This window comes from Martes martes (genome assembly GCF_963455335.1).
Source record: "Martes martes genome assembly, chromosome: 8".
NCBI lineage: Eukaryota > Metazoa > Chordata > Mammalia > Carnivora > Mustelidae > Martes > Martes martes.
Genome location: NC_137895.1, coordinates 51,035,791 through 51,048,011, shown reverse-complemented (window position 1 = coordinate 51,048,011; position 12,221 = coordinate 51,035,791). Strand labels below are relative to the sequence as shown.

The 12,221-nt window shown below is 34.2% G+C and overlaps 1 protein-coding gene across 2 annotated transcripts in view; it reads left to right on the top strand.

Annotated features, from left to right (window-relative positions):
* LEMD3 (LEM domain containing 3) overlaps window positions 1-12,221 on the top strand; it is a 79,113-nt gene that overhangs the window by 43,737 nt on the left and 23,155 nt on the right. For both annotated transcript variants that reach the window (XR_013967207.1, XM_080809931.1), the window contains exons 5-9: window positions 6,521-6,600; window positions 6,687-6,832; window positions 7,852-7,953; window positions 8,062-8,164; window positions 8,834-9,012. Coding sequence is in view for 1 of the 2 variants with exons in the window: in XM_080809931.1 (XP_080666057.1) it covers window positions 6,521-6,600; window positions 6,687-6,832; window positions 7,852-7,953; window positions 8,062-8,164; window positions 8,834-9,012 (610 nt within the window). In the remaining variant the exon portion in view is untranslated. The remainder of the gene's footprint in view (window positions 1-6,520; window positions 6,601-6,686; window positions 6,833-7,851; window positions 7,954-8,061; window positions 8,165-8,833; window positions 9,013-12,221) is intronic.

The window sequence follows — 12,221 nt, the reverse complement described above, 5'->3', positions numbered from 1 at the left end:
CAGCAGGGAACCTGCTTCCCTTCCTTTCTCTCTGCCTGCCTCTCTGCCTACTTGTGATCTCTGTCTGTCAAATAAATAAATAAAATCTTAAAAAAAAAATTAGTGTCATCGTCATCAGTGATTAGAAAATGGGCATTGTATGATGCAGGTATGCCTTACTCAGAGGTTGGCAAACTACAGCCCTTGGGCCTGTTTTTGCATGGCCTTCTAGCTGTGGTTTCACAACACTTTTAAAGGTTGCTTAGAATATATGTGGCAGAGACCTGAAATGTATATGGGTACAAAGCCTAAAGTATTTTACTCTTTGATCCTTTACAGAAAAGGTTGGCCTGCCCCTACCTTACAGCTTTTGAGGTAGCTACAAAAAAATGAATAATAAAATACTTTGCACTCTTAAAATTGGGAAGCTGCTATGCATGCTGTAATGTTAGCATGTGAGCTATTTAATTAGCATAGCCAGAAAAAAAATTCTGCTTTTACTTCTTCAAAAATTCTGTTTTATAATACTGTAGAACTCCGTATACTACGTAGAACATTTGTGGAAGTAATGGTCTGTCTCAGACCTTAGTACTCTATAAATTTTTTAATGAGGTTTTAAATAAATTATCAGTTGTTTTTTGTATTTTGTGTATTGATGTTCCATGGTTCTGTTGTATTCCAGATAGTAAGTGGATATTAGCTGGTATTAACGTGGGGAAGGAAAACAAAATGAGAAAATAACAACAGACTCTTTTCTTACCCTTATTATTTTATAACTAGAAGTTTTAAGCTCAGTGTTCCTCCACATACTTATCTTATTAGAGTAGGTGTCCTTTTTAGTATGAACTGTTATGTACATTTTTAAGGATAATTAATGAAGGCAGTAAGGCTACTTATAATACCTTCAGCCTTCTAAAATTTTTGTATTTAAAATACACAACTAATAAATTTGGAAATTTGTTTTTACATTATTTGAAACTTAAATGTATAGTCTAGCCTTCAGAATTCTGTGTAATACACAAAAACATCATTATATCTTGCATATTGTTGTAATAGAAGCTGAAGAGCATAAATGTAAACACAGGTAGATACAACATGTATGTTTCATTGATTCTTAAAAAATACCCATGTCTTACGATTTCACTTATATGTGGCATCTAAAAAACAAACCAGTGAACAAACATGAAGAAACAGACCCATAAATATAGAGAACGGTTGTGAAATGAATAAGTCATAAGGATGAGGAGTACAGCCTAGGGAATAAAGTCAGTGGTATTACAGTGGTACTGTATGGTGACAGTAGCTGCACTTGTAGTGAGCATAGCATAAACTATTGGGACTACATTAAAAAAAAAAAAAGCTTCTGCACAGTGAAGGAAACAATCAGTGAAACTAAAGGCAGCCTACAGAATGGGAGAAGATATTCGCAAACGACATAACCAATACAGGGTTAGTATCCAAAGTATATAAAGAACTTAAGAGACTCAAAACTCCAAAACCAAATAATCCAATTAAAAAATGGGCAGAAGATATGAACAGACGTTTCTCCAAAGAAGACTTCCATATGGCCAACAGACACATGAAATAATGTTTAACATCACTCATAATCAGGGAAATACAAAACTACAATGAGATATCACCTCACACCTGTCAGAATGGCTAAAATCAAAAACATAAGAAACAACAAGTGTTGGTGAGGATGTGGAGAAAAAGGAACCCTTGTGCACTGTAGGTGGAATGCAGACTGGTACAGACAGTGTGGAGAATAGTGTGGAGTTTCCTCAGAAAAGTTAAAAATAGAACTACTCTATAATCCAGCTATCTCACTACTGAGTATTTACCTGGAGAATATAGACACACTAATTCATAGGGGTACAAACACCCCTATGTTTAGAGCAGCATTATTTATAATAGCCAGGATTCAGAAGCAGCCCAAGTGTCCATGAGTTGATGAATGGATAAAGAAGATATGGCATATATATAATAGATAACATAACGTAGGTGCATATAATGGAATATTACTCAGCATTAAAAAAGAATGAAATCTTGCCATTTCCAACAACACGATGGGTCTATAGAGTATAGTGCTAAACAAGATAAGACACATACCGCATGAGTTCATTCATGTGGAATTAAGAAACAAAACAAATGAACAGGGGGAAAAAGAGGCAAACCAAAAAAATGGATTCTTAACTACAGAGAACAAACTGAAGGTTACCAGAAGGGACGTAGGTGGGGGGATGGGTGAAATAGGTGATGGGGATCACTTGTGATGAGCACTGGGTGGTGTAGGGAATAGTTGAATCACTATACTGTATACCTGAAACTAGTATTACACTGTATGCTAACTAACTGGAATTAAAATAAAAACTTTTAAAAAAAACCCTATACATAACGAAGAAGAATGAGTGCAATGTTTCCAGCTCCATGGATAACCCATATGAATCTTGCTTTGTGGATTTTCAAAACCCTCTATCGCTTGTGCTTTATCTAATCCTAATCCTTGCAACGTAACCAGAAGTAAGTTCTCTTGACTTTGGAAGCAAATGAATTTTAGAGCAGATGAATATGTGTTCTGTTTTTGTTATGCACAAGGTGAATTCTGGTAGCATTTTTATAACAAAACCATAATTGCCTGAAATTATTTTTGTATAATTTTATTGCATAACATTTTAAAGCAATGTTAAAGCTTAAACAAAAAATCGCTTAATTTTTTTTAGTCATGGAGTGCCTAGGTGGCTCAGTCAGTTAAGCGTCTGCCTTGAGCTCAGCTCATGATCTCGGGGTCCTGGAGTCGAGCCCTGCGTTGGGTTCCCTGCTCCGTGGAGGGAGTCTTCTTCTCCCTCTCCCTCTATGCTCTTTCTCTTGCTCACTCTCTCTCAAATAAGTAAAATCTTAAAAAAAAAATTTTAGTTACTATTCGTAAGTACAGATTTTTATAGTTACATATAAATGGCATATTGTTTTACTTTTTTAAAAGATTTTATTTATTTATTTGAGAGAGAATGAGAGAGAGCATGAGAAGCGGGGAGGGTCAGAGAAGCATACTCCCTGCCAAGCAGGGAGCCTGATGCAGGACTTGATCCTGGAACTCCAGGATCATGACCTGAGCTGAAGGCAGTCACTTAACCAACTGAGCTACCCAGGCGCCCTGTTTTACTTTTCTAAGCAGATAGCTGTTTAGCTCTCGTCATTTCTTTTCTTTTTCGTTTAAAGATTTTATTTATTTGTCAGAGAGAGAGAGAGAAAGAGAGAGAGAGTGCAAGCTGGGGGAGTGGCAGGCAGAGGGAGAAGCAGGCTCCTTGCTCAATAAGGAACTGATGGGGGACTGGATCCCAGGCCCCTGGGATCATGACCTGGGCCAAAAGCAGGCGTCCCTCTCATGATCATTTCTAAATGCATGGTATTTCCTTGAAGTAATCTCATGTATAAACCGTTTGTCAGTTATTAAATCCTTATTATTGGTGATGAGTTTTTTTGATATTTATAAATAATGATGAAAGACCACACTTATTTTTTTTCTTTTTTTCTCTTTTTAAGATAACAGGTCACCTGTAGTTCTCTTTACCATCTAAACATCCTGGTTGGTAGTTACACATAAGTAATGATGCCTAGCAAGAGTAGTTTTGCTTCATAAAACTTTTTACATTTCGAATTTGATATAGTAAAAACCAACTTGCCAGTTCCATATTAGGAAGTAAATTGTACTGATCAAATGAAAACCTTTAATCTGTTGATAAAATACAATAGCTAGTACAAAATTCTTTCTTTTTTTTTAAGGAGTGGGGCTTTTTTGTTTTTGTTTTTGTTTTTTAAGAGAGAGAGGGGTGGGGGGCAGAGGGAGAGAGAATCTGAATCAGGCTCCACTCCCAGTGCAGAGCCCAAAATGGGGCTTGATCTCACAACCCTTAGATCATGACCCAAGCTGAAATCAAGATTTGAACGCTTAATTGACGGAACCACCCAACTCCCCTTAAAGGAGTTTTTAAAAATGATGTCTTAACTGCTACTTTTAGAAATTCATTCTTTGCACTTAAAAAAGTACATAAAGATATAATACTGAATAGAAGATAAGCTCTGTGAACACACGGAATTTTGACTATTTTGGTTAGTGCTACATCTCTGTGTCTTAGAACAGTACCTGCCACATATTGGACCCTCAATAAATATTTGTTGAATGGAAAGATTTTTAAGGGTATTTATTACGGTATTATTTGATATATTGAAATAATTGGTAATACTCAAAACATTCATTAATAAGGGGTTGATTAAAGTATAAAATAACCAGCCATTCACTAGAAACACAGTTTCCTGGAAAAAAGTAGGTTGTTCCATGTTTATTGACATTGACACAGTACTTCATTTTGTGATAGAAACAAGTGGAATAAACAGCATATATAAAATGAGATACCACTTTTATTTTTAGTATTTTGATTAAAAAATACATCATCTACCTATGTACAGTAGTTCTTAAACTTTATGGTTTCAAGACCCTTTAGCAGCCCCAAGGACTGTGAATGGCCTTTGTTTGTGGGAGATAGATAAATTTAGATATATATTTACCTTACTAGAAATTTAATCAAATTTTAAATTTACTTATTTGTTTAAAGTAAGAATAATGAACTTATTACATGTTAACATAAACAACGTATTTTTTGAAAAATAACTTTTCCAAAATAAAAACATTTAGTGAGAAATGGCATTGTTTTGCATTTGTGCATATCTTTTTTAATCTTTAATATGTAGGTTAATAAAAAACAACTGGATTTTCATATTTACTTCTGTATTCAATCTGTTGTGATGTTTTGGTTGAAGTACGTCAAGAAAATCTAGCCTTATGCAGATATGTCGTCAAAACAGAATAAAGTATTTTTTTTTTGTCACTCAGTAAATGGAAACTGCTGTTATTCTTTTTTTTTTTATTAAATTTTTTATTTATTTTCAGTGTAACGGTATTCATTGTTTTTTCACCATACCCAGTGCTCCATGCAATCTGTGCCCTCCCTAATACCCACCACCTGGTTCCCCCAACCTCCCACCCCCCGCCCCTTCAAAACCCTCAGGTTGTTTTTCGGAGTCCATAGTCTCTCATGGTTCACCTCCCCTTCCAATTTCCCTCAACTCCCTTCTCCTCTCCATCTACCTTTGTCCTCTATATTATTTGTTCTGCTCCACAAATAAGTGAAACCATATGATACTTGACTCTCTCTGTTTGACTTATTTCACTCAGCATAATCTCTTCCAGTCCTGTCCATGTTGCTACAAAAGTTGGGTATTCGTCCTTTCTGATGGAGGCATAATACTCCATAGTGTATATGGACCACATCTTCCTTATCCATTCGTCCGTTGAAGGGCATCTTGGTTCTTTCCACAGTTTGGCGACCGTGGCCATTGCTGCTATAAACATTGGGGTACAGATGGCCCTTCTTTTCACTACATCTGTATCTTTGGGGTAAATACCCAGTAGTGCAATTGCAGGGTCATAAGGAAGCTCTATTTTTAATTTCCTGAGGAATCTCCACACTGTTCTCCAAAGTGGCTGCACCAGTTTGCATTCCCACCAACAGTGTAAGAGGGTTCCCCTTTCTCCACATCCTCTCCAACACACGTTGTTTCCTGTCTTGCTAATTTTGGCCATTCTAACTGGTGTAAGGTGGTATCTCAATGTGGTTTTGATTTGAGAATAAAGTATTTTAATAATCTTCAGAGAATTGTAGGTATTCTTCATCGATACTTTACCAGAACTCTGAGAGGTAGTTTCTTCAAGATTGGTTGCAGTGTACAATTTGAAACCATATCAGTGATTTTTGTACATTCTGTCTCTAAAGTCCTTTGTTTGTTTTACACGTAGAATAGGTCTTTTACCTATGCAAGATTTTATAACTCATGCATGTTCATTTGGAAAATACTGGTTTGCTATTTATGCAGATCTTCCCAATGTTGACATATTTCAAGATTGATGTCTTTAATTCTTTAATATCACACCAGTCTCATTGCAGAGGTTTTCAAGTATTGTGAAGTTGTCAAGTCATAGTAATGGATGCAACTTTTTCCAAATTTTACTTTTCACTTGAAAGCTTGAATGTTATGATTGGTAACAAAGTCAGCTGTTTTTCTTGAGGTGACATGCTTGCTTCATTCACTTGTTGAGAACATGTCAGTGAAACAGCCAAGTCTGAATAGTTCTCCATTTGTTCATTTAAAAATAGGGTTCCATAAAAAAAAAAAGAGCTAATTCACTTTTATCACAGTGATACTTGAAAGACAAATTATATTAAAGAAAATCCTCCAAATCTGTAAAAGTTAAAGAACCAAAAAGAAAACATAACAAAGTAGTAACTGTGGTTATCTTAGAAAGTTGGGGAAATTGTGACTTTTTTTCTCCTTTTGTTTTTCTATAATGAATAATACGTTTTTGTTATGTAATAGTTTCAAGAGTTATATAAATACAGAAGTATGGTATTTATAGTATAACTTACAGATAGAGTCAAATGAATGTGAATTAAGAATAGTTAGTTCTTTTCTCCATTTTTCTTATTAGGATTTAGGCCCTGAATATGAAGATATATTTAATATTTCCTTGAAGTGGATTTTAGAAAATGGAAAAGATGTTGGAATAAGGTAAAGGATTTAATTTCCACTTTGACCATTTTATAATATAAGAAGTGATTTTGACTCTAAGGTCTCCTTAATTATTTTTTAACTAGGTGTGTTGGTTATGGCCCTGAGGAGCAACTGACAAATATAACCCATGTGCAGTTTTTACAGTCCACAAGACCACAGATGTCTTTCTGGTGTCGTTTTCGACGTGCTTTTATTACTGTCACCCACAGGTTATTGTTGTTATGCTTGGGTAAGTTGTTGGAATGAGAAAGAAGACACATGATAGTCTAGAATTTTCGTATCTCTTTTTTTACCAAATACCAGGGTTGAGAATTTACTTCTGCGATAGCTAACATTATAAATCACATCCAGAAATCTTCCCTAAGGTAGAATAATATTGAAGTTGTCTTTTCTTTTTTTTTAATAATGTCATTATTAATCTAAGAGCTTAGAAAACAGTAGTATAAAGGGAGATGGAATAAAACTTTGTCATATTGATGCCTTTGGAAATAGAACAGGGAAATAGAAAAATTAAGCTTATTGTTTTAATGATAAAAAACTAAGTTCATTAAAATTATTTTTAATTTAAAAAATACCATTTACCTGCATTAAAGTTTTCATTTGGATTCCTGGATTTTATGTGACTTTTGACTATAGGACTTTAGGAGATAATAATTTTTTTTCTTTGTTCCAGTCCTTTAAAAATAATTTTCCTGAAGTGTAGTATGTTTACAGTTTTAGGAGACTCACTTCTCTTATGGTTTAATGTGGCAAAGCAAAACATTTGTGAAACATAGTTACATTGTTTTTGGTTTTTTTTTTTAAGTTATTTATTTTTATTTTTATTTTTTTTTTTTTAGTTATATTGTTTTTAAAAAAATAATAAAATTTAAATGTTCAGTTATCAACATCATGAAGAAATGGTTTTTCTAGAGCGATTAAGTGAAACTCTGGAAACTGTTTAATACTCTGGAAAATGTTTAATACTAAATATTTAATACTAAATTTAAAATACTTAATGTTTAATACTAAAGCCATTAAATACTAAATGTAGTTGTAATTATGTAGGTAATTCAGCCCACTGTTTTGAAGTCTTACTCCATTATCCCTTATGGCAGTTAATCACTGTGGAAACTGTCATAAGAGTTCTCCTTTTTTGCTTTGTTAATATCAGATTTAACAAGTATAACGATAACTTTAGATTGCAATGAATATTACTGAATGTCACTGAGCACAATTTTTAAAATACAAAATATATAAATATTGCAGGTGTAGTGATGGTTTGTGTCGTCCTGCGTTATATGAAATACCGCTGGACAAAAGAAGAAGAGGAAACAAGGCAGATGTATGATATGGTGGTGAAGATTATAGGTATAAGTATTTGTAAAAATCTAAACTATTTCTTGAATAGTAGTTATGTGATAAATTACAGTATGATGTCCAGCGATTGATTCATTTGTAAATGTGTTATATTTTTAGATGTTTTACGAAGTCATAATGAAGCTTGCCAGGAAAATAAAGACTTACAACCTTACATGCCTATTCCACATGTACAAGATTCCTTAATACAACCTCATGACAAGTACGTTCAGAGTATCGTGAGTTGAAGTAGATCAGAATTTGGCATCTTCTGAAGTTACAAAGATTATATTGAGAGTTGTGGCCCTTCTCAAGTAGACCTGTTTTATTGTACAGGCTTTACTTTTGTACTTTAAACTCTTCTTTCTTTCTAAATTCCCTTCTGTTCTCCTCCTGATTTTGAGTGGCATAACAAACAACTAGATTCCTAAATCATGATCACTTTTATACATTTTTTATTCTTACCAATGTTCACCTTATTTCCTTTAATTTCATCTTAATAAAGAAACAGAGACAGACAATAGCCAGTGATGTTTTACAAATAATGCCTTAAATATTTTGTTGTTAATGAATCTTTTTAATTAAAAGGACTAAATAATAACTTCTTGAAAATGAAAGATGATTCCATATCCTACCACAGCATTCTTCACCATAGCCAACACCCTAGAATCAGTGGTGGAGTTTGGGGGAGAAGATTACTGATGCTTGTGCCCCACCTCTGGAGAATGAAATCTGAAGTGAGCTTTAGGCATCTAAATCTTCTTTGAAAAAAACCTCATAGGCAGTGACAAGGAAAACCAGAATTAATAATAGCCATTGCCTTTACTTACTAATACTTGAAAAAGATGACAAGCCAAGATGATAGTAAATTTGTCATTTTGTCACATGCTAGGAAAAAAATGAAGAAAGTCTGGGATAGAGCTGTTGACTTCCTCGCTGCTAATGAGTCTAGAGTTCGCACAGAGACACGAAGAATAGGTGGTACGGATTTTCTAGTTTGGCGGTGGATCCAGCCTTCTGCCTCCTGTGACAAAATATTAGTAATACCTTCTAAAGTGTGGCAAGGTCAAGGTATGTATTTTTAAACAATAACGACAAAAATAAACATGGTGTTTTTCTAATTTTTTTCAACTGTGAAAGTCTTACATGTTTAATGTAAAATAATACTGTTGAAACATATGAAGACAATGCTCTCTTTGCAGTTCCATCCCATAGAAGGAATTAATGTTAGTTTCTTACATATCCTTCCACTTTTCTCCTTGCAAATATGAACATAATGGTTTGTCTTTACCATAACAGAACACTATATACACATTTTTTTTTCCTTTTTCACTTAAAGCAACTTAGTATTGTAGATCTGGCTGCATTCTTTTCCCCTAATTTTTATGTAGATAAGACATAATTTATGTTTTACATATATATGAAACATATAAAAGTGGAACATAACTTTTTAACTGCTCTTTTTTCCAATTTTTGCTTGCCTGCCTCTTTTTCATTAAGACCATCCACCTGCGTATTCCTTGTTCCAAGTAGCTTAAGTGGCTGTCCATGTTTTTCTCAGTGCTTGGATGGTTGCAAAAACAGTTATATGTAAGTATATAGGAGGGCTTGGTGATTGGTTGCTTTAGGTTCCCAAACCTCTACTAGTAGTAACTTACTTCACTTGAATCTCTTGGACAGTTAGTTGCAAAATTAAATCTTGCGGTTAGTTTAATGTGCGTTTCAGAACTAGTAGTCGGTTGAGTTTCTTTAAATCTTGATGGATAAAAGCATATTTCTCAATGTTTGCTAAGCACAGTATTTATGAGAAAATTAATTGTTTTGAAATTGCAGAAAAGTAAAATCCACTCATTCCCTTTCTTCTCTGATTTTTACTTTCAAAGAGCTTGAATAATAATAGTCTTCAGTAATCATGGCATAAAAATGATGCTTTGATGATGCCAAGGGTGACACTAAACGTTAAACTTCTTGTTTTAAAAGGTGTCTGCAGAAGGGTCCTTTGAAATGAAAAAAGAAGGCAAAGCCCATGAGATCTGATTACCTTAGTTGCTTGATTGTAATGGTTGTGTTTTCTCAGCCTAATTTCTTCATATAGCTAGCAGTTAGTGCTCATATATGCCTGTGAAGTTCTAGAAAAGGTCATTATTTTGTTCATATAATTTTTTTTAATCATTGTAGTTGTCTTATTTTTAAAATGTGAAGTTTTCAAGACGAATCTAAAGACAGCTTCTTGACCTAGGTAATCCAAGTTGTTCTTATAAATTAGTAGGGGGAATCGCTTCTCAGCCTTTTGTTTGAGTAAGATCAAGTGTAAATTAGAAGGCGGGATGACAGACTCTTAAGTGTGTGAAATTGGATGTTCTGTATGTAGGATTTAAAACCTCAGATTATTATTTTCATTTTATCATTTTCTCTAGATAGGAAAAGACTGTGTAAGTATGATATAAGACCATTTTAGGTCAGTTATAATAGTTGTAAAACTCAACATAAATTGATAGCTCTAAAATGTCCTGCTACTTTGTTTCATCAAAGTTCCAGTATAGTAAATGTTTACAAACTATATGCCAAGTACTGAGCTATCTTAATTTGAATACTTCTAAATGCACAATGTGAAGAATTTTAAAATCAATCTCCCTTTTCTTGACAGTCTTTGATTTAAAAAATGTTGCAGTGAATTAGTTACTGAATCTAGAAAGGAATTGAGGGTAAAAGAAGATGCCTGTTTTTAGTAAATTGAAAAAAATAGTGGCTGAGATTATGTTATCCTGAAGGCCGAAAATCCAGAGGTAGAACCTAGTAGCCATTTGCTTGAAGTGTACCAATTCAAGTTTCTGGAGCATTAGAATGGTAAAAGTCTGTAGACTCCTAGCAAAAGGGATTTGAGTTCTAAGAATTTGATCATAAAAGAATTTGTTACAGGAGCTGAATAAAGAGAAGTTGGTGGAATTTTTCTTGATCATAATTATCTAAATTGCCTCATGTAAGAACATATAGCTCTAATCTACTACTTACATTTTATGTCATTAAATGTATAGTCTATCTAAATATAATTGATTGACTTTGCTTATAAAAATATTAATATATAAATTAGTTTTTCTTTCGTTTAAATGTATCTGGACACAAATGTTGTGCTGTAAATAGGACTATAGTGGGGGGGTTGGGGCGGTTGTTTATGTAAAAAGATAGTTTAACTTATTAAGAGGCTTAATGTTTATCCTCTTATAAATAGTGCTTTAATTAAAAGATACATGGCTGGAGGATTGGTAATTATAGTAGTCTTTTGAATTCACTCCCACTACAAGCTGTTGTCATTTAATAGTATTTTTTCCAAATAATTGTTAAATAATCAACCTTAGTGAATTTTAAGTTCATTTTCTAAAGGGTAGTTAAGTATAAATTGCACTCTTGCATAGCTTTAGTATCTCTAATGGCATTTTAAAGCACCAGTTAAAAATCAAACCATACCTGCTGGGGAGAATTATTTATGTTTCTGACACATGTAGTCTTCAGAATAAACAGCATTATTTGAAAGATCTAAACATACTTCCTGAGGTATTTGAAATCACTGTTTCTTTGCTTGTACCAGGAGGTGATTGCAGGTTACTTGGGGAGACAAAGTATATATCCTAAAAATTGGTTTGATCTTCACAACTACGTTGTGATTAGAATTGGCCAGGAATAACTTCTCCTAGGTCCTTGGGTCTAGGCTAGGATAATAGCCTAGAATAGGCTAGTGCTTCCATTTTCTCTGGTTCATTCCCTGCTGGCCCAGGCCACTATTGGAATTTTAAGGAACTCAGATTGCTTACAACTAAAAGGCTATCCAAGAACACGAGCTGTACACTGCCAGGGATGTCTGGGTGGTACTAGAGGTTCACAGACTTTTTTTTTTTTTTTAATTAAAAAATTTTTTTAAAGATTTTATTTATTTATTTGACAGAGACAGAGATCACAAGTAGGCAGAGAGGCAGGCGGGGGGTGGGGGGGAGGGGGAGGAAAGCAGGCTCCCTGCTGAACAGAGAGCCTGATGTGCGGCTCCATTCCAGCACCCTGAGATTATGACCTGATCAGAAGGCAGAGGCTTTAACCCACTGAGCCACACAGGCACCCCCCATAAGGTTCACAGACTTCTTGATCTAGGGTTTGGCAAAGATTTTTCATGTCTAGTGGCCATTGCCCCACCCCATATCAGGCACTGTTAGGACACTCACACCCCAGACATTTTTTTTCACTAGATACTTCTGAAATCTTTAATTGATACATTCAAGTCTTTTTTTTTT